At 43.0% G+C, this 27,455-nt stretch overlaps 1 protein-coding gene across 2 annotated transcripts in view; it reads right to left on the reverse strand.

Annotated features, from left to right (window-relative positions):
* ACYP2 (acylphosphatase 2) overlaps nucleotides 1-25,278 on the reverse strand; it is a 63,470-nt gene extending 38,192 nt beyond the window's left edge. Inside the window, exons 1-3 of one of the 2 annotated variants that reach the window (XM_063123825.1) lie at nucleotides 25,133-25,278; nucleotides 21,475-21,491; nucleotides 14,621-14,730 (exon numbers count right to left, since the gene is read on the reverse strand). In XM_063123825.1, coding sequence (XP_062979895.1) covers nucleotides 14,621-14,730; nucleotides 21,475-21,491; nucleotides 25,133-25,184 — 179 coding nt within the window. In that variant the 5' untranslated portion in view covers nucleotides 25,185-25,278. Of the gene's footprint in view, nucleotides 1-14,620; nucleotides 14,731-20,190; nucleotides 21,492-25,132 lie in introns of those variants that run through there. The other variant, XM_063123824.1, reaches the window with a different exon arrangement.
* Nucleotides 25,279-27,455: the final 2,177 nt, after the last annotated feature.

Genomic DNA, 27,455 nt, shown 5'->3' on the forward strand with positions numbered 1-27,455 from the left:
TGGAACTCACTACAGCAAGATGTTGGGATGGCCACCAGTTTGGATGACTTTAAAAGGGGGTTGGATAAATTCCTGGAGGTGAAGGCTATCAATGGCTACTAGCCCTGATGGTTGTGTGCTATCTCCAGTATCCAAGGCAGTAAGCCTGTGTGCACCAATTGGTGAGGAACATGGGTGGGAGGGTGCTGTTGCACCATGTCCTGCTTGTTGGTCCCTGGCCGATGGCTGGTTGGGTGATAGATGAGAGACAGGCTCTGGTGCTATTGAAAAGTATAAAATCTTTAATGGTTCTTTTTGTGTCAAAGGCGCAATGTTTCGGATTTATACGAAATCCTTCCTCAGGAGCTGACGCTAGACACAGGCTGCTGTAGAACAACCTGGTTCCTGTATATTAGAAAATCTTAAGCTTTTCTTTCTCCTAGGCATTCTGTGAACGAACTGCATTGTGCCGAAGAGATCTTTCTCACTTTTTTTGTGGGTAAAAGAGATCGGGGTGTACATTGGGTAAATAAATATAATGAACCAGTCCATTAGTCCTTCTAAACTAAAACTGTCTATTCTAACTGGCCTCAGCTCTTGGGATAAAATCCTTTCATGGGCCTAGTACCCAAGATCCTGTTTTCATTTCATCTCATTTATTACATTTCCTTGCCGCCCCCTAGCTGAAGCTCTCAGGGCGGTTCACAAAAAGTTAAAAGCCATTAAAATACATTATAAAGTATAACACCATTGACATAAGGACATAAAACAGACAGCACACAACAACATATATCTAAAACAATTTAGAACCATCAGCCAGAGACAATCCAGGATCTGATCACAAGACTCGATATATGCTGCCAAATGCTTGAGAGAAGAGGGCAGTTTTAACCTGGACTGAAACGATGTTAGAGTCATGTGGGCCTCATCAGGGAGATAATTCCATAAATGGGGGCCTCCACTGAGAAGGCCCTTTCTCTTGTTGCCCTCCAAGCCTCCCTTGGAGGAGGCTCCCGGAGGAGGGCCTTGGGTGCAGAACATAGCGTATGGGTCGGTTCATGCCGGGAGAGGCATTCCATCAAGTATTGTGGTCCCAAACCATGTAAGGCTTTATAGGTCAAAACCAGCACCTTGAATTGGGCTCGGAAAAGGACAGGCAGCCAGTGCAGTTTTAACTGGAGAGCCAGTGTGCTGCTGTAGTAGTTAGAGTGCTGGTTGGACTACAACTTGAGGGACCCAGGTTCTAGTCCCCAATCGGCCATGAAGCTCACTGGGTGACTTTGAGCCAGTCACTGACTTTCAGCCTAATCTACCTCACAGGGTTGTTGTGAGGATAAAAACAGAGAGGAGGTGGAGGAGGGCTATGTAAACACCTTGGGTTCCTTGCAAGAAGAAAAAAGGTGGGATACAAATGTAATAATAAATAAAAACTGGAAGGGCTGGGACCTGAACTGAGGGTCTTCTGCTTGCAAAGCAGGCACAAGCGATCTGAATAGGCTCCTCTCATGTTGTTCCCTTTAAAGGGCAACTTCTATAGCTCTGCTAAAGAAGACAAAGGCACTTTAACAGGGAGAAGTGCTGACGTGTGGAGAAAACAGTCTAACGCACAAGTGCACTTAAGAGCCTTCAACTTCAGAGGACTCAATTCATGTCCCGACTCCTGACACCGCCGGCGTGATCGGCATCCTGAGCGGGCGGGCTCTCGACTCCCAAGCGCTTTACTCTTGCCTCCTTCGTGCCCTCGCTATCTTTTCTTCTTCTCGCTTTCTGAAAAGGAGGGGGAGGAAGAACTGGAAGCCAAAAACAACTCGTGGAATAATGACGAGAGAGCAAGCAGAGTTCATTACTGGGACAGCCTGCACTTGATCTTCCAACAACATGTGTGTGTGTGTGTGGGGGGGGAGATTACAAAGGAGGCCTTCTAAGGGCACAGGGATAAACATGACAAGCTGGTCTATCGCAGAGAGTGGGCAGGAGGATGGAGGAGCATTCCGTAGGGGCCTATGCAGGGAATCCTGGGAACCCAGCTTGCACGTTCCTCTCTGATAGGCTGAGCACACGCTAGCTTCAACAACAGGTTTAGAGAAACGTGTATTTATGTATTTATTTTAAACTCTTACGTGCTGCCCTGCCTCCAAAAGAAGTACAGAGTAGCTTACATTATTTAAAAATGCATGCCAATAAAGCAACCATAAAAACCATGCTTTCCCACTAAGCCAGTTAAAATATGACCAGAATAATTTGACCTAAAACCACCAAATAAACAGGAGTTAAATGCTTGGGTGAATAAAAAAGTCCTTAATTTAGGAAGTAATCCTATGCTTTTTTTAAAAAAAGATAGAAAGAAGTCCTATAATTCACAGCATTCCTCCTGCCAGCCATACTGGCTGGGGCATGCTGGGAGTTGTAGGGCTTTTCCCCCCTGTCTAAATATGCATAGTATTGCGTCCTTAAATTACAAGCATGTAGATTTGGCGAAACATTAGGAGAAACCTCTTGAATGCAAGAGCAGTTTGACAACAAAACCAATTGTCTAGAATATTGAGCTCTGCCTCGCTGGAGGAGGTAAATGTTAAGGAAGACAACTGGCCTTTTTGTATTATCTCAGATTGATTGAAGGGAATATTTTTTAAAGATCCGAACGCTATAATGCAATCTCGGGAAGCCTTGGTTCAAATCTCACTTCAAGCATGAACTTTCTAGCTGGCCTTACACAAGCCACTATTATCCTGGCCACCAATCTGCAAAATGGGAATAATAATAATAATAATAGCCAACCTTGCAAGGCTATGAAAGATTATTAAGATATTGTATGTAAAGTGTTTTGAAAACTGAAAACGTACTATATTTTTGTCGTTGTTGTTCCTAGGTTGTTGTGAATAGTGCCTTTTCAACATTTTAAAAATGATGGAGCTGTATTTTTTATGAGCAGTGGGGAGATTCACACGTTACAAGGGTGTTCTATTAAAAACAACAACAACCAGGGAATGGTCTGAATGCACATGATGCAATGAGCAGATATTGGGCTGGACAGTGCCTGGATGAGAACCCCATGTATGTCCATGTACATTGATGGTGCTATATAAATAAATAAATAAATAATAATAATAATAATAATAATAATAATAAAAAAATAGTAAGTTATAAATGAATTGTCCTTTACAAATAACAGAGCCAGTTGCACTATAGCAATCTCTGTGTTTTAGTTTTCATTGTGATTACTATTAATATATGATAATGTTTTTAATGTTATATTTTAGCGTGAGCCACTTTGGGAGAGTTAACCCTGAAGTGGCATGCAACTTCTGAAACAAATAAAGAATTGCAAGGCTGGTGATGGTTTACTGATCTGTGAGGTTAAAAGAAAACCGGAGAACATCCAACATGATCCAATGGAATAAAGACACAAAGTCTCAGGATGTTGAAGCAATATATGTGGTTTTATTCCACATATTTGAGCTACTTCTTGGAATAAAACCACATATATATATTTACAACATCCTGAGACTCTGTCTCTTTATTCCATTGGGTTACTGATCTGCGGAGGCTAAAAGCTTGACTTTGAATTGTAACGTTTCCTTGCTAAAGTAAAAACAGCTTCAAGCTCTCTATAACAAGTTAAGAAATGCCCGTAGGCTGCTCACCATGTGACTTGCTTACTTGTAAGGCTGCTTTCTTAAATCCATCTAGTGTAGCCTTGCAGGTAATGCAAGTCCATAAAAGTAGCTCGCTCACTTCCTCACACATGCACATCGACCAGATAGCAAAGAGCTGCTTTATTTTTAGTCCAGCCGTGTCAACTTTCGGAGGAAGTAGGCTCCACATCATTTCCTCCTTGCAAGGTCCACCCTTTTTTCATCAGCACACAAGCAGCGATGAGGGTTTTCTCTCTTCATTAGTCAGTTTCTGTTCTCCAATGGTAGGGGGAGCTTTTATTACTAGTTTCCTTTCATTCCCCCCCCCCCTTTTTATAATGGAAAAAGTGTTCCTCTCCTCCTTCATATCATAGGAAGCGGGTGATGAGTTTGGCCAAATGTCTAATTTACTATGTGTTCAATATTAAACCTGTGCCCTGATCTTATGTATGCTAACTTGGAAGTCAGTCCCACTGATTCACTGGATTTTACTACCAAGTGAATGTGCATAGTTCTAGCATATGTGTTTTTAATGGTTTTTAATTTTTATGAACTGTCCATAGAACTTCAGCTATAGGGCTGGTATAGAAATATAAAACATGAATGAAGCCATTCCCTGTTTTATAAAATAAATTATGGAGCAGCCTGAGATCAGGATTCAATTTTTCTTAGTACACACAAAATATTCACAAGGCCGTTGTTGAGAACCTATAGGTTTGGAAATTGGGCATAAGGTATTTATTCGATTCCGAAGCAAACTTCTCTTTCAATCTCATTTTTAAAGCAACAACACAGCAGACAATTTAAGCAGCCACCTACTTTAATCAAACCATAGCAACCAGTTATGGAAATCTCACTAAAGCTTTTTGTACCCACAGAACAGGCTCCGGGTGTGTCAATATCGGCTACAGCTATTGCATCTGCTGGATCATGTAAAGAAAAGCTATAGAAAGGAGATTATTCATCCATACCATGTCAACTTGACATAGGGAACAGGTGGTAGACATCAAGCTTCCGGGCAGCTTGTCCACATCCTCTGCTTGCAAAAGCAGAAATAAATCCAAAACAAGCTGAACAAGGAGTGTCCACACATATCAGTCCCTGACTTTGTTAAAAATATAGTGTCTTAAGGGCGCAATCTTATCAATTGAATCGTCGATGAGTGGACACCCCTGAACATGGAGGCTCTTGATCATCTTCCCCGTCCTCTTGCCCTGCATTTTTCGCTAGATGGGCTTTTTTGCCCGTCTAGCAATGGTGCTTCAGAGTGGCAGCAAAGAGGCTGGAGACTCCTTTCCTCCTTACCCACCAAAATGCCACCCTTCTCTCCTCTCCGAGGTTGCTTTTTTGACCTCAGAGGGTAACTGGCATGGTTCTTTCTGCGCTGGCTGCGAGGGGGGCTGGCTCTCTGACTCCTCCTTCCGATGTCAAGAGTACTGTCTCCAACCTCAGAAGGAGGAATCCCCAGTATCCTATGGCCCCTCGGACAATGTCTAGGGGCCACAGGATTGCTCCCTAAGTTTGTAAGAATGCAAGTGTTTTTATCTGCTAAGTGCAATGCAAACTGGCCACAGAAAGACTTTGAGGGTTCTAAGAGTGACACACACCCCCAAACCTATATACAAAAGGCAACACACCATTCGAACAAGCTCCTCTGGACAACACTCTGCGAATGCAATGATAACAGAAAAGTAAGATGTCCCTACATGCAAACAGTCTCATTCACAGTACTACACTTTGAGTCTGTTCACACAACACACTAACCCATACTCAGTGGGTTGTTTTGAACTGTGGGTTGTTTGCTGAATCCTGGGTTAGTGTGTTGTCTGAACACAGTGCTTTTCCGCAGAGTGGGTTATTGTGTTTCTGAACGTAATCAGGGTGGCTTGTTAATCATCTTGAACAACCCAATAACAAACCATGTGATCGCAAGGTGGCTCATGTGAGAAAATAAGCTACACCGTGTGGTTAACAAGCCACCCTGGTTGCATTCAGACAACATGCTAAATCCACACTTCAACGAACAATGATGGTTCAAAACAGCCCACTCTCAACATGTGGATTAGCATGTTGTGTGGACAGCCCCTTCATTTGGCCAAGATCCAGCCAATGTTAAACGCTTGCAAAGAATCCTAACCACATGTACTTGTAAGTAAATCCCATTGATTGCAATGAGATTTGCTTTCAAGTAAGTATGTTTAGGGTTGCAACCACGTAGCACTATCCTTAACATATTTTGTCTGAATAAGTCACACTGAATTTTAAAGAACATACCACTAGGATTGAAGCCTTAAAGTCCCATTGGTTTCACCAAGACGATCTTATAGATGTCAGCAGTGTACAGGTTCCACTGAGATCAACTGGGCTTACTGGACTGCAGTCTTAAGCATATGGTTAACTTTCCCATGGATATCAATGAGGCATAACGCCTCGGCTAAATTAGTCCATTTGTTTGCTAAATTTAATGGGGAATGTGACATGGGGGGAACTGTTAAGTTTATAGAGGTCTGTTATAGAGTGTGGAATAGTTAAGAATAGGTTTTGGGAGTTGTGCAGAAGCCTAGAATTGTACACCATTGTTATGAATGCATCAGAAAAGACGCGGGGTGGTGGTGGTGAAGGGAAGAGGCTAATATATGATTGCTAGTTAGCTTAGCTTGTGGCATTTCCATGCAAAATGACCTTTAAGAGCCAAGAAAATGTCATGATTCAGCTTCTGCAAGACAGCATTCTGCAAATCCTAATTAAAAGATTTGTATTAAGCTTCAGCTGGCATAAAGAATTTGTCACATTCTTACAAACGAGGGACAGCGGCTCAGTAGGAATTGGTATCCGTGAACTGGAGACAATCACAAGATGTGTTAATTACTTTAATTTCCAGCGCTTAAAATGAGTGTACTGGCCTTACAATTTGGTGCAAACAAGATCACATGATGTTTAAGAAATTAATAGAAACACAGGAAGCTGCATTAAACCAGGTCAGAGTTATTTGTCCATCAAGCCCAGTATTGACTATGCACCCACAGACAGCTGGCATGGACATCTCAGCCAGTCTGTGTACCCCTCCCGTATTTTATTTTCTTAAGATTAAAAAAAAATGTTTTAATTGGGAAGCTTGCTTCCTGTAAAGTGCTGCCCTTCAGCGCCACCTTTATTTGGGTACAAAAGAGTGGTCTTGCGTTTTGGAATTCAGACCCTACTTCTGCTTTCTATATAGGTTTTATGGCAAGTTACCTTTCTTTCTGTTTCACCAGTTTGGCTTCTGGGAAATGGGTATTCCGTGACTGGTTATGCCCACCATGGCAGCCATTTTATGAATGGGCAAGGTGCTCCCATGGCAACCAATGTCTTTTGATTAGAAGCACTAGGAACCCTGAGTTTCTGACAAACCTAAAAGAGACTTCTCTTCCCACAAGCCTATGCTGCTTAGAGTTACGCTACCTGCTTTACTCTACCTGATGCTACCTACTACCTAAGCATTATCCCCTACTAAAATCTGCACATGTTAAAGGCATAGCAGCAGGGAGTAACTGATAACATTAGCAGAAACAGGCAATGTTTTACTGTCCAAAAGCTGAGGTAATTATATTCTTCATCTTGTTTGATTTCTTAAGTGTCAAGCCTCTCTTATCCCCACCCAAGTCTTCAGTGCATCAGAAAGAACCTCACAGCATCACTGAAATCTAGGGTAGCCAACTTTTTACTGATCCCTCCTCCTATGCCTTTAGCAGCAACTTGCTCTGCAAACATTAGCAGGTCTTCACCTGTTTTTTTGCCGGGGTGGGTGTGCATGTTTGCACATCAAGCCGCTGCTAGAGCAAGGCAGGCCAAAACAATTTTTTTCTGGTCATTTGGCAATGCTACTGAAATCATGGGTGAAATTCCCAACAACTTGACTTCAGCAGAAATGCAATATTTGTCAATTACCAGCTCCGTTCACAGTTTCTATCAGGCGTTATACTCCTTAGGAATACCTTTACTTCGTTTAACCTCTGGCAGCAACGAAAAGAACACACTTTTTAACATCGTGTCTAAATTTACATTTTTGTCTCTGTCCTGGGAGATAAATTTACACCCACCTCTAGCAAGCTCCTGCCTCCTGCCTTGTAAATAAGAATTATGCTGCAATGTAAACGTGAACAAAATTCAGACCATAAAAGGAATGCCTGTCATGTCCCCGCAGGTTACCATAGCAACAACTGCTACAGCTTCAATATTTTTTTTTACTGAAGATCAAAGAATACATCTGTAAATGGAGGGGGGCCCTTGATTTGTGCCCCTTAAAAGGGGGGGGGGCATTAGTGACTCTTAACTCCATTTTTGCACTAAAATATTTTGAACCAGCTAAAAAAAATACTAGGGTATATAGTCTGATTCTTTAAACCCCATGCAAGTCTAGTGAAGAGGCAACCTTTTGTAACAGAGAAAGACATTTCTTCCATAGGTGTTAATGGCTGCTGGCTACTAATTACTAGACATTTCTATCTACTAGTCAGTGTGGGGGCTGAGAACAAAGAGTGAGAGACTGGGTTCAGACTTTATGATAACCCACAATGGGTTAAATAAACCATGATGGCTTATTTAACCCATCATGGGTTATCATGTCATCTGTCGGGAGCTTTTTAAACCATGATGGCTTATCTGTCCAACCCCCCCACCAAAAAAACCACCCAAGAGTGGTCAAAACTGCTGTCACCACTCTCTTTCAGCCAGCATATCTGTTTCTTTGATCCGCCTAGCAACTGATGGTGCTTGCAGCCCAACTCCACCCTAACCCACTAGTGCACTCTGCAGCCTCCACAAATGTCGAACACTGTTTCGGTTGGGTAGTGGCTGTGTATACTGTTTGGTCTTAATCCTGTATTTAATTTAATAGGGATAAATGCCAAGTTCTACATTTAGGGAATAGAAACCAAATGCACAGTTACAAGATGGGGGACACTTGGCTCAGCAATACTACAAACAAGAAAGATCTTGGAATTGTTGTAGATTGCAAGCTGAACATGAGCCAACAGTGCGATATGGCTGCAAGAAAGGCAAATGCTATTTTGGGCTGCATTAATAGAAGTATAGCTTCCAAATCACGTGAGGTACTGGTTCCTCTCTATTAGGCCCTTGTTAGGCCTCATCTAGAGTATTGTGTCCAGTTCTGGGCTCCATAATTCAAGAAGGACGCAGGCAAGCTGGAGCGTGTTCAGAAGAGGGCAACCAGGATGATCAGGGGTCTGGAAACAAAGCCCTATGAAGAGAGACTGAAAGAACTGGGCATGTTTAGCCTGGAGAAGAGAAGATTGAGGGGAGACATGATAGCACTCTTCAAATACTTAAAAGGTTGTCACCCAGAGGAGGGCCAGGATCTCTTCTCGATCCTCCCAGAGTGCAGGACACGGAATAACGGGCTCAAGTTAAAGGAAGCCAGATTCCAGCTGGACATCAGGAAATACTTCCTGACTGTTAGAGCAGTGTGACAGTGGAATCAGTTACCTAGGGAGGTTGTGGGCTCTCCCACACTAGAGGCCTTCAAGAGGCAGCTGGACAACCATCTGTCAGGGATGCTTTAGGGTGGATTCCTGCATTGAGCAGGGGGTTGGACTCGATGGCCTTGTAGGCCCCTTCCAACTCTGCTATTCTATGATTCTATGATACTTCCAGCACTTTAGAGCCACCACCACCCTCTTGTTGGGGTGATGCTGGAAGCGTTGAAGAAACCTCATTGGGATATTGTGCAATGTTAAAACAGGCTGCTGCAATGTTGTCGATGGGTGAAACAACACCACGGCAGGAGGACTGCAGCAAGACGGGGGGCGGGTGGATTATGCACAGTAGCTTATTTGTCTGATCATGTGGGGAACAACAGTAGCTTATTTTCAAAATAAACTACTGTGAGTAGCTTATTAGCCCATCGTGGCTTTAAATGACATCCGAACGCAGCCAGAATGAGAATCCTGCAAAGGAAATCAGGGCTAGCCCTACTATAAGGCCATGAAATGGCTACCTCAGGCAGCTGTCCTTGAGTGTCATGGAAGGGCAGCAAGCGGTTCGTTATTTACGATGCAACCCTATGCATGTTTAGACAGCAAAAAGTCCTACAGATCCGAGCCAAAGATTGCACCCGTGACGTATTATTATTATTATTATTTTTGTTGCCAGGTAGAGAAAGAAGGGTTTGAGGGATTTTTCACGCAGCAAATGTCTTGGGTCAGCACTGAAGGTTTTTTTGCACGCTCTAAGGGCATGCTGTTTGCTTTGGAGGTGAACTGAAGTGCATGCTGTTTTAAGGAACAGCCTTGGTCTTTCTGTGGGCTTGGTTATTCTGTGTGCCTGCTTGATGTACGCTCAATTTCTTATTTATTTGTAAGTAAAGCAGATGGCATTTTTTAAAACTTAATTCTCCAATTCTCTGTAAAAGGCTGTCCTGAAATACCCTACCTCTCAGGGAATTGGGGACCTGCAAAAACATGCATACTGTGTTGCCTGAAATGCTGTGCTATGGTGATCTGTATTTAACTCATGATTTCTGCTCAGTATTCCATGAAAACAAGAGGGAGGTTCTAAAGTGCATATGGATATCAATAGGCCAACAGAATAAAGCATTGCCAACTGCCCATGGAAAAAAGAGACAGACAGAGAGGAGGAAAAAGACCCCAGTGGGGGGAGGGAAAAAGAGAATGTCTCAGAAAAAGGCTAAAAATAAATATACATCCAAAGAAATGTGCAGTTCACAATTTACCATTATTCATCAAACAGCTCCACCTAGAGTTCATTAGTCAGGTGTTTTTTTTTTTTAAAAAAATGAAAAACCACAATAGTTCAAATCAACCGTACGCACACATTTTACAAGATTAATCCATTTTAATCCTTTTTACAAGACTATCCATTTTAATATTTTTCATTGTGACTAATAAAAGACGCTGTTCAGATGACATGCTAAGCGACCGTGGTTAAGCATTTTCAGCTAAACGTTATGGCTTAGTATGCTAAGTCATGTCATATGAGCCATTCTTAACTATGGTGGCTACATAACCACGGTTTAGACGCGCTCATGAGCCATTTGCTGCAAAAGGGTTAGCGGCCTAACCATGGCTTAGTGTGTTGTCTGAACAGGCTCAAAGACTGCTACATGTTGGACCGAGACTGGGATGGCTTGTATTGTATTGTATTGTATTGTGAACCGCCCAGAGAGCTCCGGCTATTGGGCGGTATAAAAATGTAATAAATAAATAAATAAATTATAACCTAGACTCATGTGCCCAGTCCAGCGCCCAGCATGTCTCCATTTATGTGTCATGTTACTCTATGCTCAGGCTGCCTCCGCATGTCTTTAAATCTATTCTACGCATGTCAAAGGCCATGAGTGCTGGGCTTCCCGGTCTACTAAAATAAACAGAAAAACTCTTGCAAAGGGGAAGTGTGGGGCTTCATGCGCATATCAGTTGCCTGGCTTGCAGTGGGAACAATGTGCTGATGGCACAGCAGAAAGTAACGCACTGGAGCCTGATTGAAAGCACTCCCCTGCTCCAGAATCGTTCCCCAACAGAGTTTGATTCCATAAAGATTCAAATGGCTCACTGGTTTAGATTTCTATTTCCGCATATCCAATGATCACTGGTTCTATTTGCGCATATCCAGTGATCCCTGTCTTGAAACCAGAACACCAAACACATAAACAGCAGCTATATTACTTGTTATATAAAATGATCAGCAAACTTGGCAGAAACATCCAAACATCTACCAAAGTAATTGCCTCTAATCAGCTTTACACAACAGAAATTAGAGCTTCTGATTTATTGTTTTCTGTTTCCTCGGCATTATTGAGTGCTCTGGCTCCTTCCTTCCAAACATTAGACTAACAAGCCTCCGCCCTCTGCAGTCATTTATTTGATTTTGGCGCATGGCCATATTTGAAGTTCTAGTTCTTAACTTTAACTGTTTACACTTGCAGGGGCAAAATGCTGCAATGCATCCTCTCCTCCTGGCAGAAGATGCTTTTCAGGCTTTGTCCTAATCAATCATGCTCCCACACCCAGCAACTTCCAGGATACTATAAGTAGTAAGGAACTCAAGCACGACATTCCAATCCTGCTTTACTCTAGTTTTATATACTTTTACAAACCTCCGAGTTCCCTGTCCCTTGTGTTTCTCTGCGATCCCATTTCGGTCGGCGTTCACTCCCTTAGGGAAGGCTGCTCAGTTGTAGAGCATGTGCAGACGTTCCTCCGTTGCCCACCCACTAGGTGATGCTGCAGTATAGCAGAATTGTGCAAATACATCACGGTTTCATGCCATCATTCACAGACATACCAGGCTTTCATCATTAGGGAAAAATGCTATAATGATTGCAAAGCATGGGAGAAGCCCTCGTGGATGACAACGTTGGGTAAAGCACCCACAAACTTCCATGACTGAGGAATCACGAACGCATAATGAATGCCTCATGTAGAAAGACACTCAGTGTCCCCCTGTGCTGCAATTAGGCTTTTAAAAAGCCAATTTTAAAATAATAATAATAATAATAATAATAATAATAATAATAATAATAAATGTATTTCTTACCCGCCTCTCCTTTTAGATCGAGGCGGGGAACAACATTAGAACAGGAATCAATACATCTTAAAAATTCATGATTTAACATTGATCTGGATAGGCCTGCCGGAAAAGGCTAGTCTTTAAAGCTGCCTTAAAATCACACATAGAGTTAATTTTACGAATCTCCTCCGGCAGGCCATTCCACAATCTGGGGGCGACAGAAGAAAAGGTCCTCTGGGAAACTGATGTCAGCCTAGTTTTAGCTGACTGAAGTAAGTTCACCCCAGAGGACCTGAGTGTGCGGGGCGGACTATATGGGAGAAGGCGATCCCGCAAGTAACCTGGACCCAAACCATTTAGGGCTTTAAAGGTAATGACCAACACTTTGTACTTTGCCCGGAAACTAATTGAAAAATCACTTCACTGGCTGCCAATTAGTTTCCGGGCGAAGTATAAAGTGTTGGTTATCACCTTTAAAGGCCTACATGGTGTGGGTCCAGGCTACCTGCAGGATCTCCTTCTCCCATACAATCCGCCCAACACACTCAGGTCCTCTGGGAAGAATCTACTTCAGTCAGCAAAGACTAGGCTGACACCCATTACCCAGAGGACCTTCGCTTCTGCCGCTCCCAGACTGTGGAACGGCCTGCCGAGAGAGATTCGGCAACTTAACAGTCTTTCTGAATTTAAAAAAGCTATAAAGACTGATCTCTTCTGGCAGGCCTACCCAGTCAAATTTTAAGAAGTCTGGCTGTTATTTTAGTAATGCATTAGTTTTACACATTTTAAATCAAGTTTTATAGTATTTTTGTATTTGGTGTCGTTTCCCGCCTCAATCCAGAGGCAGAGGCGGGTAAGAAATCGTCATCATCATCATCATCATCATCACCACCACCACAGCATGGACAGGGGAGCATGGAACCCATGCTTTCACTATGTTCCTAATGCAATGAATTCTTCAAGCCAGACCTATTCGGGTTTTCTCCTTCATCGTTTCTGCTCATGCTCCTAAAGTTCAGGGCAGCCCACAGCAAGACTTGGCCTAACAACAGCTTCAGATTGTCCCACCTGGACGTGTGTGGGGTCGAATGCGTCTAATCTGCAATACCAGCTTTTTCATCAGAGATTGTGCATGCTTGCTTGTTATGTCATCATCAAGTGCTCTGATCACAAGAGACTTCAACAGGCCCCACGGTGGTTAAGCATTTTGAGCTAAACATTATGGCTTAGCGTGTTGTGTAAATCATTACTTACGGGGCCTGTTCAGATGACACATCAGGCTCTGTGGTTAGCGAAACTGTGGTTTTCTGGGATTAGCACTAACCACAAGCCGTGCTGTCGCACATAACACTTTAAGCCACGGTTAGAGCCAATAACCCTGCTGCAGACGGTCCGACTGGGTTAGTGAGTAAACAGGGTTTAGCAAACTGCATCCTGGTTGTGTTCTTAATATTATATATCATGTTTTTATACTGTTTTATATTTTGAATGGTTTTTAATTTGTGTGACCTGCCCAGAGAGCTTTGGATATTGGGCGGTATAAAAATGAAATAATTAAATAAATCGCACAAGACACCTTAAACCCTGCTCTTAACCGAAAGCCTTAACCAGAAGGTTTTAAGGTATCTTTTGAACAGGCCCAGTGTGTCATGTGAACCATTCCTAACCATGCTGCTACATAACCACGGTTTAAACACGATCACTAACCATTTGCTACAAAAGGGTGAGCGGCCTAACCATGGCTTAGAGTGTTGTCTGAACAGGCCCTTTGAAGGAAAGGGGGTTGGTTGGTCAGGCTTTATATTCTTTAAAAGGGTTTGGAGGTGCCATTGCTGGTGTACAATCTTTTTCGGGCCTCTATTGCGGCTTTGTGTCCAACTTTGCAAAGGGGAGTTTTCTATTTGAAAGACCGTCATAAGACAATCCTCTATTGCCAGACACCCTCTGTTTAAATGGCCGACTAGGCCCAATCCAGTTCCCCATCAACACTTAGCACCTGAACAGCAGACTGAGCAGTCTTCCCTGTTACGGTGAGATGTATTGCATTTCTACTTAAATTATAATAATTATTTCTAAATTTGCATCTATACATATACATTACTATTTGCAACGTTTAGGTAAAACTGTGTTCTCTTTTGCCCTCCTTTTTCGCTGACGCAGAAGTGGCCGCCCTGATGTTCCTTAGATCAGTTATGTGGGCCTCAATGGGGCGTACTCAGAATTCCCACATCACCCTCAACAGATTGAAGCCAGAGCTGTAGCAGTTACTAGTCCTCAAGGGGAAAACATTTGGTGGACGCAAATTCTGCCTCTGAGGCAAGATTTGGGGGCATGGGTTGCACATCTAACAAGCGTGCAACTTATCATTCTTCCCACACAACCCGGCAAGGTTGCTATTCGTTAATTTGCAGCAGCGCTTTAACCAAACGTGCGAAATTAGTGAAGCTAGCCAGCACACGTCAAGGTAAAAGTGTACTTACATCTCATTTACTTTATCTTCCGGGCCCTGAACTTGGCCAGTAACTGTCCCTTCTCTGGAATTTCTAATCCAGCCAACTACTCCTACTTTCCTAGCTTTCTCCTCTGTGTACTGGTTTGCAAAGAAGAAGAAAAACAAAAAGAACAAGAGATACACAGAATTTACTCAGTACCCAAAACCATAATAATATAAATTAGGCTCAAAGCTTCAAGATCATTTTGTATGACTTCCTTCTCAAGTACTTGTAAACTGCCCAGAGAGCTTCAGCTATGGGGCTGTATATAAATTTAATAAATAAATTAATTAATTAAATAAATTTCACATTCATTTGCCTCCGATTTTTCTGCCATTTCTGGACTCAGCAGTAACCATTTCCTCAAGGGGGGGAAGACGGGCATTTATTTCCACTGTATCTTCCAACCATTTATTTATTGCTCTTTATTGCAAATAGTCTGTTTGTCTATTAAAAATTATATTCAAAAGGGCTTACAAAAAATAAAAATAATGATACGACATTATGAGAAGCAGCGAGCAGGAACAATAGATACGTAACATCCTTAAAAACGTAAAACAGGGAGAAAAATAAAATGTAGGTAAGTCAATACAGCAGCAACAGTATCAATGAAACCACAAATACAATTAAGAGTCCAATTGTATACTCAGAAGTAAGCCCAAATGAGTTTGTTAGGACTTACTCCCAGGTAAATGTGTTTAGGGTTGAAGACTACAAGTCCAAAACGCCTCAGAGAACAATAATGGTCTTGTCTTCTAAATGGTAAAGGGGAAGACATCCCGCAAGCAAGGTCCTACCATTGAGAAGGCCCTCTCACCAATTGCCACTGCCTAACCTCACCCAGCGGGGGCACCTGGGGCCGGCATGAAGGGTAGGCATGGTCAGGCAACTGCAGAGGGCCCACACCACAGCAGGAGTCCACAGACAAGAGCCTCGCTCCTCTTCACCCTTGCATCCTACTAGTTCACCTGTCTCTTGCTCTGGTCCAGGCAATGGTGTTGGTGAGGAGTAGATGCCACGGCCTACTTGCTCACTGGGAGCCTGCCTGTCACGCAAGCAACTGGGAGCAACGATGAGAAAGAGGATGAGGTACAAGATAATGATAATGGCAGTGAGAAGGTAGACTCACTGAGGGATAGGGCCCATTGAGGGTGTCAAGGGCCCTCAAAACCCTGGAACTGGCACTCACCTGGAGAAAGTCCTCTAAAGCTTAAATTTTGAGCATGCTTATAGCTTTTATTTATTTATTTATTACATTTCTATACCGCCCAATAGCCGGAGCTCTCTGGGCGGTTGATAATATCCCTTACTCCAGTTACAGTGGAGTAACTTACTCCAGTTAAGGGATATTATTTTGATAATATCCCTTACTCCAGTTACAGTGATTTCAATGAAAGACAAGTTCCAGGGCAGTGTTGTGATTGGCCACTCACAGACATTTTGTGGGTTCATTATATGACTTCATCAATGATCAGGATGTCTTCCGTGCTATCTCATGGAAATTCTGCTATGAAAAGAACCACTTTTAATGTGGTAATATGCAGGAAAAGTGGGATCTTACACCACTAGATGGCGATGTCTCAATGGAACTGAACGACGGGGAAGTATTCGACTCAAACCATGTGGTCATCCCTCTCCGCCCATAACAATAGCGCAAAAGAAGCAGGCAGCATAAAGCCCAGAGTAAGCAACACAATTTTTCCTTAATGTAGAGATGCTTTTGAAGTAGATCCCCACAGTATTTATGCAAGATGCCTTATCTCCCACTTTAACTTCTAAATATTTCAGATTTTTATGAAATGCTTCTGGGTTTTTGCACACCAAAGAGCCAGTGTGGTGTAGTGGCCAAAGTTGGACCGGGCGTCGGGAGATCTGGGTTCTAGTCCCCACTCGGCCATGGAAACCCACTGGGAGGTGTTGGGTTCTTCTTCGCTGGAGATATTTAAGCAGAGACCGAATCAGGAACAGTGGAGCTGCACCTGCATTACAGAGCCTGCACTGAACAGGGGGGTTGGACTAGATCAAGGGTTCCCAATCTTTTTGGATCCATGGGCACATTTGGGCATTTGAGAAACTGCTGTAGAAACCACCACAAAATGGCTCCCATGGAGGAATTTGGCTAGTTACCTCATGGCTGCTGTGAGGGGCTGGCTAGTCAAAACTGAGCTACAGACTTGGTGGGGGAGGGACAGCAAATTAAAGAGATGGGCAGAGAAATAGCAAAGCTGGGAGGGAGGGGAAACAGCAAGGCAAAGGGAAAGCAGAGCTAGAGGCTGAGAGATGGAGAAACTCCATTGAAGAGGTGGGGTGGAAATAGCAAGGCTAGAAAGGAGAAATAGCAAGGCAAAGGGGGTAGGAGGGGAGGCTAAAAAGAGAGAAAGACGACTACCCTAACATCTTCCAAGATTTTTCTGAAAACTTTTTTTTTAAAAGGGGCAGAGAGAGAGCATCGTGGGCACCACTGGAGTTCCCATGAGAGACATTGGGCACTCCTGGATTAGGTGTCTTTGAGGTCCCTTCCAACTCTCATCTATGATTCATAGTAAATATTATGTGTTATTTATTAATATGTTAGGAACACTATATCCAAATTAATATCTCACTGATCCCCTATTTCTGAGTAAGCATCCCTGATGGAAGCACAAGTCCACAGATTTTGCCTCAAGATGTGCCTTGAGGTCTGCCTGGGATTAAATCCAAAGGGGCTCCTCTTCATGCAGAAGTGCGCTTCCACGCACTGAGGAGCTGTTTTTCACCTTGCAATAGAGCGGCCTTCCCCAAACTGGTGTCCCCCAGATGTGTTAAGACTACAGCTTCCAGCACCTTCAAGCTAGCACATCTGGAGAGCTCCTGGGCTAAAGAGTCACGTGAGAAAAGCAGAAGTAAATCCAAAGATGTACTTAGGAAACAGCTGAGAGTATTTCCCCATCTGGCCCAATACTGTCTACTCTGACTGACAGCAGCTTTTTAGGGTCTCGGCGACAGAGATCTTTCTAGAGCTGTGCAAATCAGCAAACCCTGAGCTCACCCAAATTCTCTGAATTCCATCTCAAAGCTCGTTCTGACTCAAATCCGTATCAGATTGTAAGCGGGTTGGGGGGTTTTGGCATGAAAATCCACACACATCCACATATGTATATTTTGAAATGTATGCATCAATTTTGTGCATCTTTGAAACGTACGCATTCTTGTCCCAGTAAGGCACATTTTTCAAAAGTACACATTTTTTCATGCCCCTTTTTCAAATGCATTTTTTGGGTCCGCGTATGACATTGCAAACTCAGAAACATACAGACTGCAGCCGCAGATTATGTCCGAGTCTGCATTAGCCCCAGAGGGTCCAAACTAGGTAAATCCTAATAAAAAAAGAACTGAAGCAGATTTCTCATAATCCCTATATTTCCTGTTTTTATTTTGAGTCATTTAGTTTAAATTCTTCCCGCGCTGTTGGGGATGATGGGAGTTGTAGTCCAACACATCTGGAGGACACCAGGTTGGGGGAAGGTTGCATTCTCATACACTGGATAGACAGATGAAAATGCAAAGGTTAAAATAATTCCCATTCTGCCCATGCTCTCAGAACATAAAAATCTGGCACATCTCTGTTACCTTTCAGAAAGCCTCGAAACTCTGTAAAGCAGCAAGTAGGCCTGCTGGGTGATGTGTGCTTCTCACAAGGCTGTGCCATTATCCTGGAACTACACAATCGAGTTTACCTTGTGGGAAAGTGCAGCTAACCTGTCTTTGTGGTTGAAGTTGCTTATGTGGTGCCCCCTGGATTTAAGACCTCACAAATTATTCGGGTTTATAGACTTCCGTCTTTTCGCTACAGCAGCACCATAATGGAACTGGATTGTCTCCACCCCAAACTTCACTAGCTGCTAGAGGATGCATAATTCTTGACGTGCCCGGAAAACAGAATCTCTCTCGGTTTTGGTAAATTGGTGGAGCGTGAGACCTAGTAAGATTAGTCACAGAAAATGTGACAGAATTGTATATCGCCTTGGATAGAGAAAAAGGAAACACACATCCTCTCCTCCTCTCTGACTTGGTTCACACGATCACCCACAGCCTACCATGGCTTATTATTTAATAGACGCGATACAAAACTGAATATAAGATTTTTGGCATGGGGGTGGAATCAAATGACAATTGGTCCCCAACATGCTGAGAGAGGGAAATTCTCCTGCTTGTGAGAATTAGGCCTTACATTAGGATTGCCCAAGTACATTGTTTCTACTTTTATTGTGAAGACAGCCATATATGATTGGAGTTCAAAAGACTACTTCAGGACTTGCAGTGCACAGTCAGTGGAGGTTTTGAGCATTTTTCTTCTTCAGACAGTTCCCCATAGTCTTATCATCTTGCCATGTGACATGGGAGAGTAACGTACAATAGAAATGGGCTGTATGGACGACCATATCTCAGCTTAATATGCCAAGGCCTACACAGTTGAATTTTAAGATGCCTTTTAATAATGTATTCGTTTTAAAATGTTTTAATCAATTATATGTATTTTATGGCGTTTGCACTTGGGTTGTACCCCGCCTCGATCTGGAGGGAGAGGCGGGTAACAAATAAATATATTATTATTATTGTTGTTGTTGTTGTTATTTGCACAACCCTTTTGACTTTGTGCTCTGTCCTCCTGCTATCCCTTCCCTCCCTGCTTCTCGGTGCACTGTGGTAAGCCAGGGGTTCTTCAATTAATGCCCAGTTGCCTGCTCTGTCCGAAAAAGGAAATTATGAATACCAGGTTTGAAAAAAACCATTATTTTAACCTATGCTTTGAAGTTTAAAATCCTGGCTTGTTCTGAACCTGGCAACCATACTGTCCTGGTCTGGCCAAAAACAGGAAACCATGGCTAAGTGAAGACTTCCATGTTTAATTGCAGCACACTGAGAGGAAGGAGGGAAAGGACTGCACACACAGACACAAGTTTCATGCATATCCTGGCCTTCAAGGTCATAATACCCAAAGTTGCTTTGGGCATATGGAATAAATTATGCAGTTCCTTGGATCCCACTGAAAAAGCAAATTGAACATCTCAACATGTGATTTTCCTGCCTCCCATCTCAGAAGCATGAATCATTATTGTTTTCAAAAAGGGGGTCTTTTTCCATTGAATGTCCAGGAGTGGCAGAGGAGACTGGGTAGGACTTGCACTTCAAGCTGTAAGAAAGAAATCAAACCCTATAGGTCTATTTCTGAAATATCTAGCAAATCTCTGGAGCTCTGCTTCATTTCCAATACAAGCGAATAAAAACAAGAGCAAGTCTTAATTCAGTGGCTCAGATCAGGATTCAAAGGTTAACACTTTTCAATTAAATTCTCAGCCATCTGCAATCTCACAAATACCACTAAAAAAAAACCTGCAGGCAGAAACCTGATCCAGGGAGGAGACCCTTAAAAAACCATGATTAGCATCGTTTTAAAGGGCACGGCATATTAACAGGAAAATGGCTCCATATCATGTATTTACTGTAGAACCTGATTTTATGAACTAAGTGAGGAAAGAGTTCATAAAATAAAGTTCAGAAAATGGCATCATTACAGATTACAGTAGGTAACGTTGATTTCAGTGAGCAAGAGATCAATGGAAAAGTTTATGTTGATTTATTTTTGAGTGATACAGCACATAATCAACACCAAAAAGTCTGTCGTTGTTCAACTGCCTGGACTATGTCCAGAATTATGTTGTTTAGTCTTTATCGTTGCAAAAAGTTCTGGATGTATTTCTTTTTTACTTGAGAGAATTAGCTATCTTCTTTGCAGCCAAATCCCTCAGGCTTTTCAAGAACAGGAGCTGTACCACATCACTCTCTTCTTGATCTTCCAACCACTGCAGAGCAATTTCTAATGCATTGTAGGCTTCAGAATGGGACGGTCCAGGAACAACTACAGTGTTGTAAACACTCTCTGCATCAGAGTCCTCCTCTGTTTTGAAATCTGTAAATTCCTGTTTGAGGCACTGAGTAGCTGGCTGATCCGTGGACAATTTCTCATGATGAACACCGAGATGGTGAATTCCATGGCGAGATTTGAATCGTGCCAGCCATCCTGAGCTAGCCTTGAAATCAGGATTACCATTCAGTTTCCTGTTCATTTCCAAGGCCTTTTCACACAGAAGTGGGCCTGAAACTGGTTCCCCAAGACTTCTCATGTGGGAAAACCAAGCATAGAGAGCATCTTCTAATGTTGAGTTCTTTGCGCATTTCATTGTTTTCCGTTTCTTTTTGCCATTTTCACTACCCATCGTTGAGACAAAATGCAAGAGGGTGTCCTTGTTTTTCTTCAGTTGTGAAATTGTGGATTTCCCAATTCCAAACTCCTCTGCCAACACCGTTGCCGTTTCACCTTTCTCCAGCCTTTCAACAATTTCTATTTTGCTTTGGAAAGTGAGCACAGTTCGCTTGCGTTTCTTGGTCATGGTAAAAAACGGTGTGTTGCTCATACATATTCGTTCCATGCCGTATGTTCTTGAATACGGACCAGAGGAATAACAAGGTGCCCAAACGTTTGAGTCCATGCAAGCTTTGCACAATACTTAAGTCCATACACACATACCTTGTTTTTTTCTCATCTGGTTGAATAAGATGGCTCATTAATTTAGTTATTCATACAACTAGTGCTCATAAAATCAGGGTTCTACCGCATTGGGGAAAAAAGGTCTCCATTAAAACACACACCACAAACACACAATACTTAACTGTCCAGATAAGTAGTGAAAACATGGCATTGCAGACTCTTGGGGTCTCCACACAGATTACAAGCCTTATATTTATTCTCAAAAGCATGATACAGTAGTGGTGCAAAACTGAAGAACTTCATGTTGCCTTACCATTCTGAAACATACACCTAGAAAAGAATGAAAAGAACGTTAAACTAAGAAATATTATTTGTTCAAACTAGTACAGCACCATTTTATCTGTAACTGGCCCCGTTCAGGCAACACGCTAAACCAGTGGTTCCCAAACTTTTTCAGGTAACTGCCCCCTTGGTTCCACAAACTCATGCCCATTGCCCCTTACCCTACCCTATAAAAATCATTATTCAGAATAGTGTTTTTCAACGACCCACTAAGGAAGATAATAACAATAAAATTCAAAACAGTAACAATTAATTGAATATTTATTCAAAATCAAATTACATTTTTTTAGTTTATTCAATTAAACACAATTGATGAACTTGATCTAGTGATATCAACTTGTCAAAGTCTGATAGTCATTTAGCAAGAGTATTAAGTATCACATTTAGTAACTAGGGTAGAGTACCTCACTATTCTGTAAATTCTTAATGCGATGGATGGGCTTGATGAAGTGATACCAGTCTCCCAATATCTGGTTTAAAGTCACTTAACATGAGTCTTAAATCATCACGTTTAGTAATCTGGAATCGATTTCTTCGCTTGGAGAGAAGTAGGCAGACCACACTAAAACCACATTTCACCAAATATGATGTTGGAAATGCAACCAGGAGCTTCTGAACCACTCTCCATAGTGCAGTGCAGGATAGCAATCAGAAATTTCCTTCTGTAACCAAAACTCCTGGTACGGAAAAGACCACCTCAAGCGCCCCCCTGCCACCCTTTTGCCTCTTAGCACTCCCCCCCGCCGCCCCCTATGCAATCCCACCGCCCCCAAGGGGGCGGTACCGCCCCCTTTGGGAACCACTGCGCTAAACCATGCTGCTTAACCACAAAATGGTTAATGCATTATGCATTCCATTAACCATTTTGTGGTTAAGCAGCATGGTTTAGTGTGTTGTCTGAACGGGGCCTATAGGAAACATGACGCTAGAGCAGGGGTGGGCAATTCGTGGCCCTCCGGATATTTTGGCCGACAGCTCCATTCACCCCTAGCCAGCATAGCCAATGGTGAAGGATATTGGAAATTGTAGGCCAAAATATCTGAAGGGTCACAAATTGCCCAGCTACAGGCAGTATAATAAACGGTGTAAGTTCACCATGCAGTTATTATTATGAAGGATGAAATAATTTGCAAGTTGACGAACTCCTATTGATAAACAAAGATCTGATCCAGCAAGGGAGTTCTAGATGTGCAACAGAAGCGGGTGGGTATTTGCATCATGATGTTGAACTGGGCATTGATGGTTGCATCTTTTCAAATGAATGGAGGATGCATGTCCCCATCTAGGGCCCCTGGTAACACTGGGAAGTGTTTTATCACCTGCAATATTTTATTGGATTTGCTGCAATTGTTTTACACTGTTTGAAGTTCACTGTCTACCTTCCTTACAGTTATTAAGAACGAATGAGCTTACTTGTTGCTAGTGGTTGGTTGTGCACCCACGATGGGATTTGTTGTATGTCTTGTATATGAATCTTAAACGATTTAAATAAGTTTTTTTTAAGGCTTATAAATCCATTTTTGATAGTATTTGTATGAGTATTTTGTAAGCTATCCTGGTTGAACCATGTTGACAGAGTATAAATGACAGCAAATCAAATTGTTGTATTTAACTAGCGCTGAAGTGAGGCCAGAACATTTCATTTTTAAAGCTTTTCTTTTATCTAACCTCCTTTCTGCAGCTGGCAGTTTGGGAAAACAGAATGAAGCCAGCATTGTACCTTGTTCAGGATTAAACAGCAAACCTGATCCTAAGGAAATACAGGTTATAGTCTCTCTTTTGCCACATCCTCTCTCTGAGACCTGCTTTACACCCTCCATAAACAAATGACAAAAACAGAACGTATTCATCAGGCAAAGAGAGTGTTTTGTGGAGAAACCCATTGCAGACTCTAAGCTGCTAGTTTACCATAGTCACAAAACTAAACCCCCACATAAAATCATTGAAGCAAACTCGCAGTTGTGGTGCTAAAAGATCTTCTGAAATGGAACGCGTCTATGGGCATATTTGCAGAATATGATGGCTACCAAAGATTTGAACAGGCATAATCCAATAAAACTTACACACTTCTGGGTTCCATTGTTTTCAATGAAGAAGAGTTAAGCATGTGGTTAACCTCCCACTGAAGTCAGTGAGATTTAAAAATTGCATCATTCCCAGTATATAAAATTACTTACCACCCTTGTGTTTCTGAGAAAAAAACATCAGTACAGCACCTGTGGATTAAGGCTCCAAACTTAAGGCTACTTACTAGGAAGCCAATTCCATTACACATGAATTACTTCCAAGTAAACATGCTTAGGATTGGGTTTTCAACTCACATATTCTCATAACCAAACCAAACAATTATGTTTGGTTTGGTTATGAGAATAACCAAACAATCAATGAGGTTGCAGTATTTTATAATATTATGTTCTTTGTCATACTGTTCGTGGAAGAATTAGTGGGTGCACTCTTCACATAACATATAATATTTACAAGGTGCATCCAAAGTCATTGCACAGAAATGATATAATTCTCTTCACATGTAGCCATATACCCTTCCCATTTTAGATAGGGATCTCAGCCACGTAAATAGAAAATAGATTTTTCATGCCTTCTTAGTAGTAGCCCCCTGGTTGTGAAATGCTTTCCCCAGAGAGGTCACCCGGCACATACAATAATATTGTGGCTCTATTGTTTTTGGCTGTTCCTGGCCAGTACCACTTCAGATTTCTGTGGTGTGTGTGCATTTGTGCAGGTATGAGATAGTTGAATGCTTTCCAATGGGGACCCTTCCACATAAATGGCGTATCAGGGAGAAAGCTAGAATTTTCCTTCCAAATAACTTCTTATTATATGAAGGAGCATTTAATATCACCCTTCACCTGCAGTCTGAAGAAACAGTTTCACCACCTCATCCACTTACAGAGTATAAAGGCCCTTTAAACCCAATAGGATTTACTTCTGAGTAGACACACTTCACTGTATAGTCGCGTCAACTTCTTACCTCTCCCATTCCTCTCCTCATATTAATAATTAGTGCTTATTATTTGTTTAGCAGCCATAACAACAAGGCAGCGCACAATGTCCTTCACTGCTGAAACGTACATTGTAAGCTCCTTGGGGCAGAGAATTCGTTCTTTTTTCTCTTCCCGATAATAACAATCCTATTAAGCAATAAAAACAACTTAAGCTTGGGAAAAAAACTCCTACTGATACCCAGGTACAAGAAGCAGGATTACAATGCTTGAGCTATTCAAGCAACACATTCAACAGCTCAATCCTTCTCCCCCACCGCTTTTTCTACCTAGCCAAGACATCCCGCTACGCATGCGCTTTAGAATCCCTGCTGGCTCCAGAGCGCTCGTAGCCCAACTCGAGCATGCGCGTCGCGCTGTTGAGTACATGGGAGGGAGCTCTTTCGAGCATGCGCATCAGGCAAGGTCGGGTCATTCTAACTCACCACCCCGCACGCGCACGCGCACACCGCTCCCTGACGCCCGTTTTTCTCCATACCGGGTAGGGACAGTCTCGCGCATGCGCCCAGAAGGGACACTCAGCCAGCCTCTCCTCTTCTCCCCCCCGCCCCTTTCTCCTCTAATAATTCGGGGGTCACCCTTTCCCCTCCCCCCACCGTCTCCTCTCACCTTGAACCCTGCCGAACACTTCGTAATCCACCGATATGAGGACGTCGGACATGATGCTTGCAAGGAAAGAGGGAGCGTCACCCCTCCTGCGAGAAAGGGCAGAGAGCTGGAGCTGAGGAGACCAAGCGCGGCTCTAAGCGACTCAGCTGGCGGAGGCCGCGACGGAAACTCGCGAGGCTCAAGCTTCACGGGATAGCGACCGCCCACCAGGTTAATCCCTAGTACAGCAGTAGGCTGCCTAGGGGGAAGCGGGCGAGGGAGCGCCCCGGGGAGAATTGGGGGAGAGCCCACCCCCTGCCTACCCCCTCTGCGTTAGGAAGAGAGGGTCCACCAGAGAAGGTCGCCTCTGCCCTTCCTCCCGCCCTGCATTGGACAAGATGGGAGATCTTCCATGCATAGGATCAAGCCCTTGGTAGATTTAACGTGGCATGTTTCGAGATGTCCTAAATTTCACTTCATCAGATGCATAAAGTGTTACCCTCAGTTAGCAAATACACTGGTACTTGAGGATGTATATCTAACTCTTCTATGCACACTTTTCCTTTTTTGATTGTGAATATCGACAAACAACAAAAAATACATCATGAAAACGGAGGGTGGGTGGGTAGGTGGGACCCATACATTGTGTATATAAAATTATCATTTTCCATCATATGTACCATTCAAAAAAAAGGGGGGAGGGAGAGTTATATAAAGGTTTCAAAAAAAGTGTACCAGATATCTGTGTTTATCCACTTGCAAGTTGCATCTATATAACACTCAAAAGTCGATAATGTTATCCATTGCATTATGGGAGGTGTGAATTTGTCTTTCCAATGTGATAGTATAAGTCTTTTGGCTGTCATAATGGTTTCTATGCACACTTAACTTGGGAGACAAGGCTCCTGGAGGCAAAGGCTATCAATGGCTACTAGCCCTGATGGTTGTGTGCTATCTCCAGTATTCGAGGCAGTAAGCCTGCATGCACCAGTTGCTGGGGAACATGGGCGAGAGGGTGCTGTTGCACCATGTCCTGCTTGTTCATCCCTGGCCAATGGCTGGTTGGCCACTGTATGAACAGAGTGCTGGACTAGATGGACCCTTGGTCTGATCCAGCAGGGCTCTTCTTATGTTCTTATTGGATTTTAATGGGACTTGCTTCCAATTAAGTAAAGTATCTGGTTACATGCAATGACAGAGACTCTCTTAGATTGCTCACTCATTCATGTTCTTTTGTCACAGCCGATGGCGCCCCCTGATTGGTTGGGAAGGGGGCAGAGCTCAGGAGAGCCCTACACATTCCTCCTTTTTAATTTTTGTGAACTGCCAGGGAGCTTTGGCTATTAGGCAGTATAAAAATGCAATAAATAAATAATAAATAAATAAAAATGGGGGAAGAGAGGAACGCCCCTCCCCCCACGCATCCCTGTATATAAAAATTACAAATAAAAATGCCGGGGGGGGGAGGAACAGGGCCCATTCCTCCCATTTTTTTATCTGTAACTGCGAAGGTTCGCAGTTACAGATTTAAAAAATGGTGTGGGGGGAAGGAACGGGCAGCCCGAGGGAGGAGAGGTGGTTCGGGCTCTGTGGGTCCCTCTCTTCGTCCCCCTCTGGCTGCCTCGTTCATCCCTCATTCCCCCCAGTGATCAGTGTGGCAGAAGCAGTGGCAGGAACTCTGCCAGGAAGGAGCCAGGAAGGAGCCGGGATGCCAAGAAGGAGCGCAAATATGGGAGTCAGAGGCTTTGCAGCACCAATGCACCACAGTCAAGACAGGGTCTGGAAGCAGGCGTATGCAACACATCTCTGTCATCTTGAAACAGCTTTACTGGCTCCCAATTAGTTTTCAGGCCCGTTCAAAGTTCTGGTTTTAACTGCTGAAGCCTGAACCAGGGCACTACAAGGACTACCTCTTTCCACTCAAAGCTGCCTAGTTATTAAATTCCCACTGGGGTCCCTGAACCACCTGAGACAAGGTGTTGTGTGTGATTCAGGATAGGGCCTTTTCTGCTGTGGCACACCCCCCCATTTTGGAACATGGGGTGCCTCCAGACAAAGTGCTCCTAGCACTACTAATCAAAAGACATTGTGCACTTATTCCATCTCTCTCCTTCACATATATTTTTGTGGAAAGAGAAAAGATGGCAGAAGGGGTAGAAAAGACTTCGGAGGGCTCCAAGTGGAAGGTATTATTGGGAAATTCCCACCCGCCACTGCCCTGGTAAAATTCTGTGAATGAGGCAGCACAATTGCAGATTAAAAGCCTTGCCTGAAAACACACTTTTTCTCCAAGGAGATTTTTCTAATGCCATCTTGGTTAGCTTTTCAATCCCAGGTGAAGATT

This window comes from Elgaria multicarinata, chromosome 4 (assembly GCF_023053635.1).
Source record: "Elgaria multicarinata webbii isolate HBS135686 ecotype San Diego chromosome 4, rElgMul1.1.pri, whole genome shotgun sequence".
Lineage (NCBI taxonomy): Eukaryota > Metazoa > Chordata > Lepidosauria > Squamata > Anguidae > Elgaria > Elgaria multicarinata.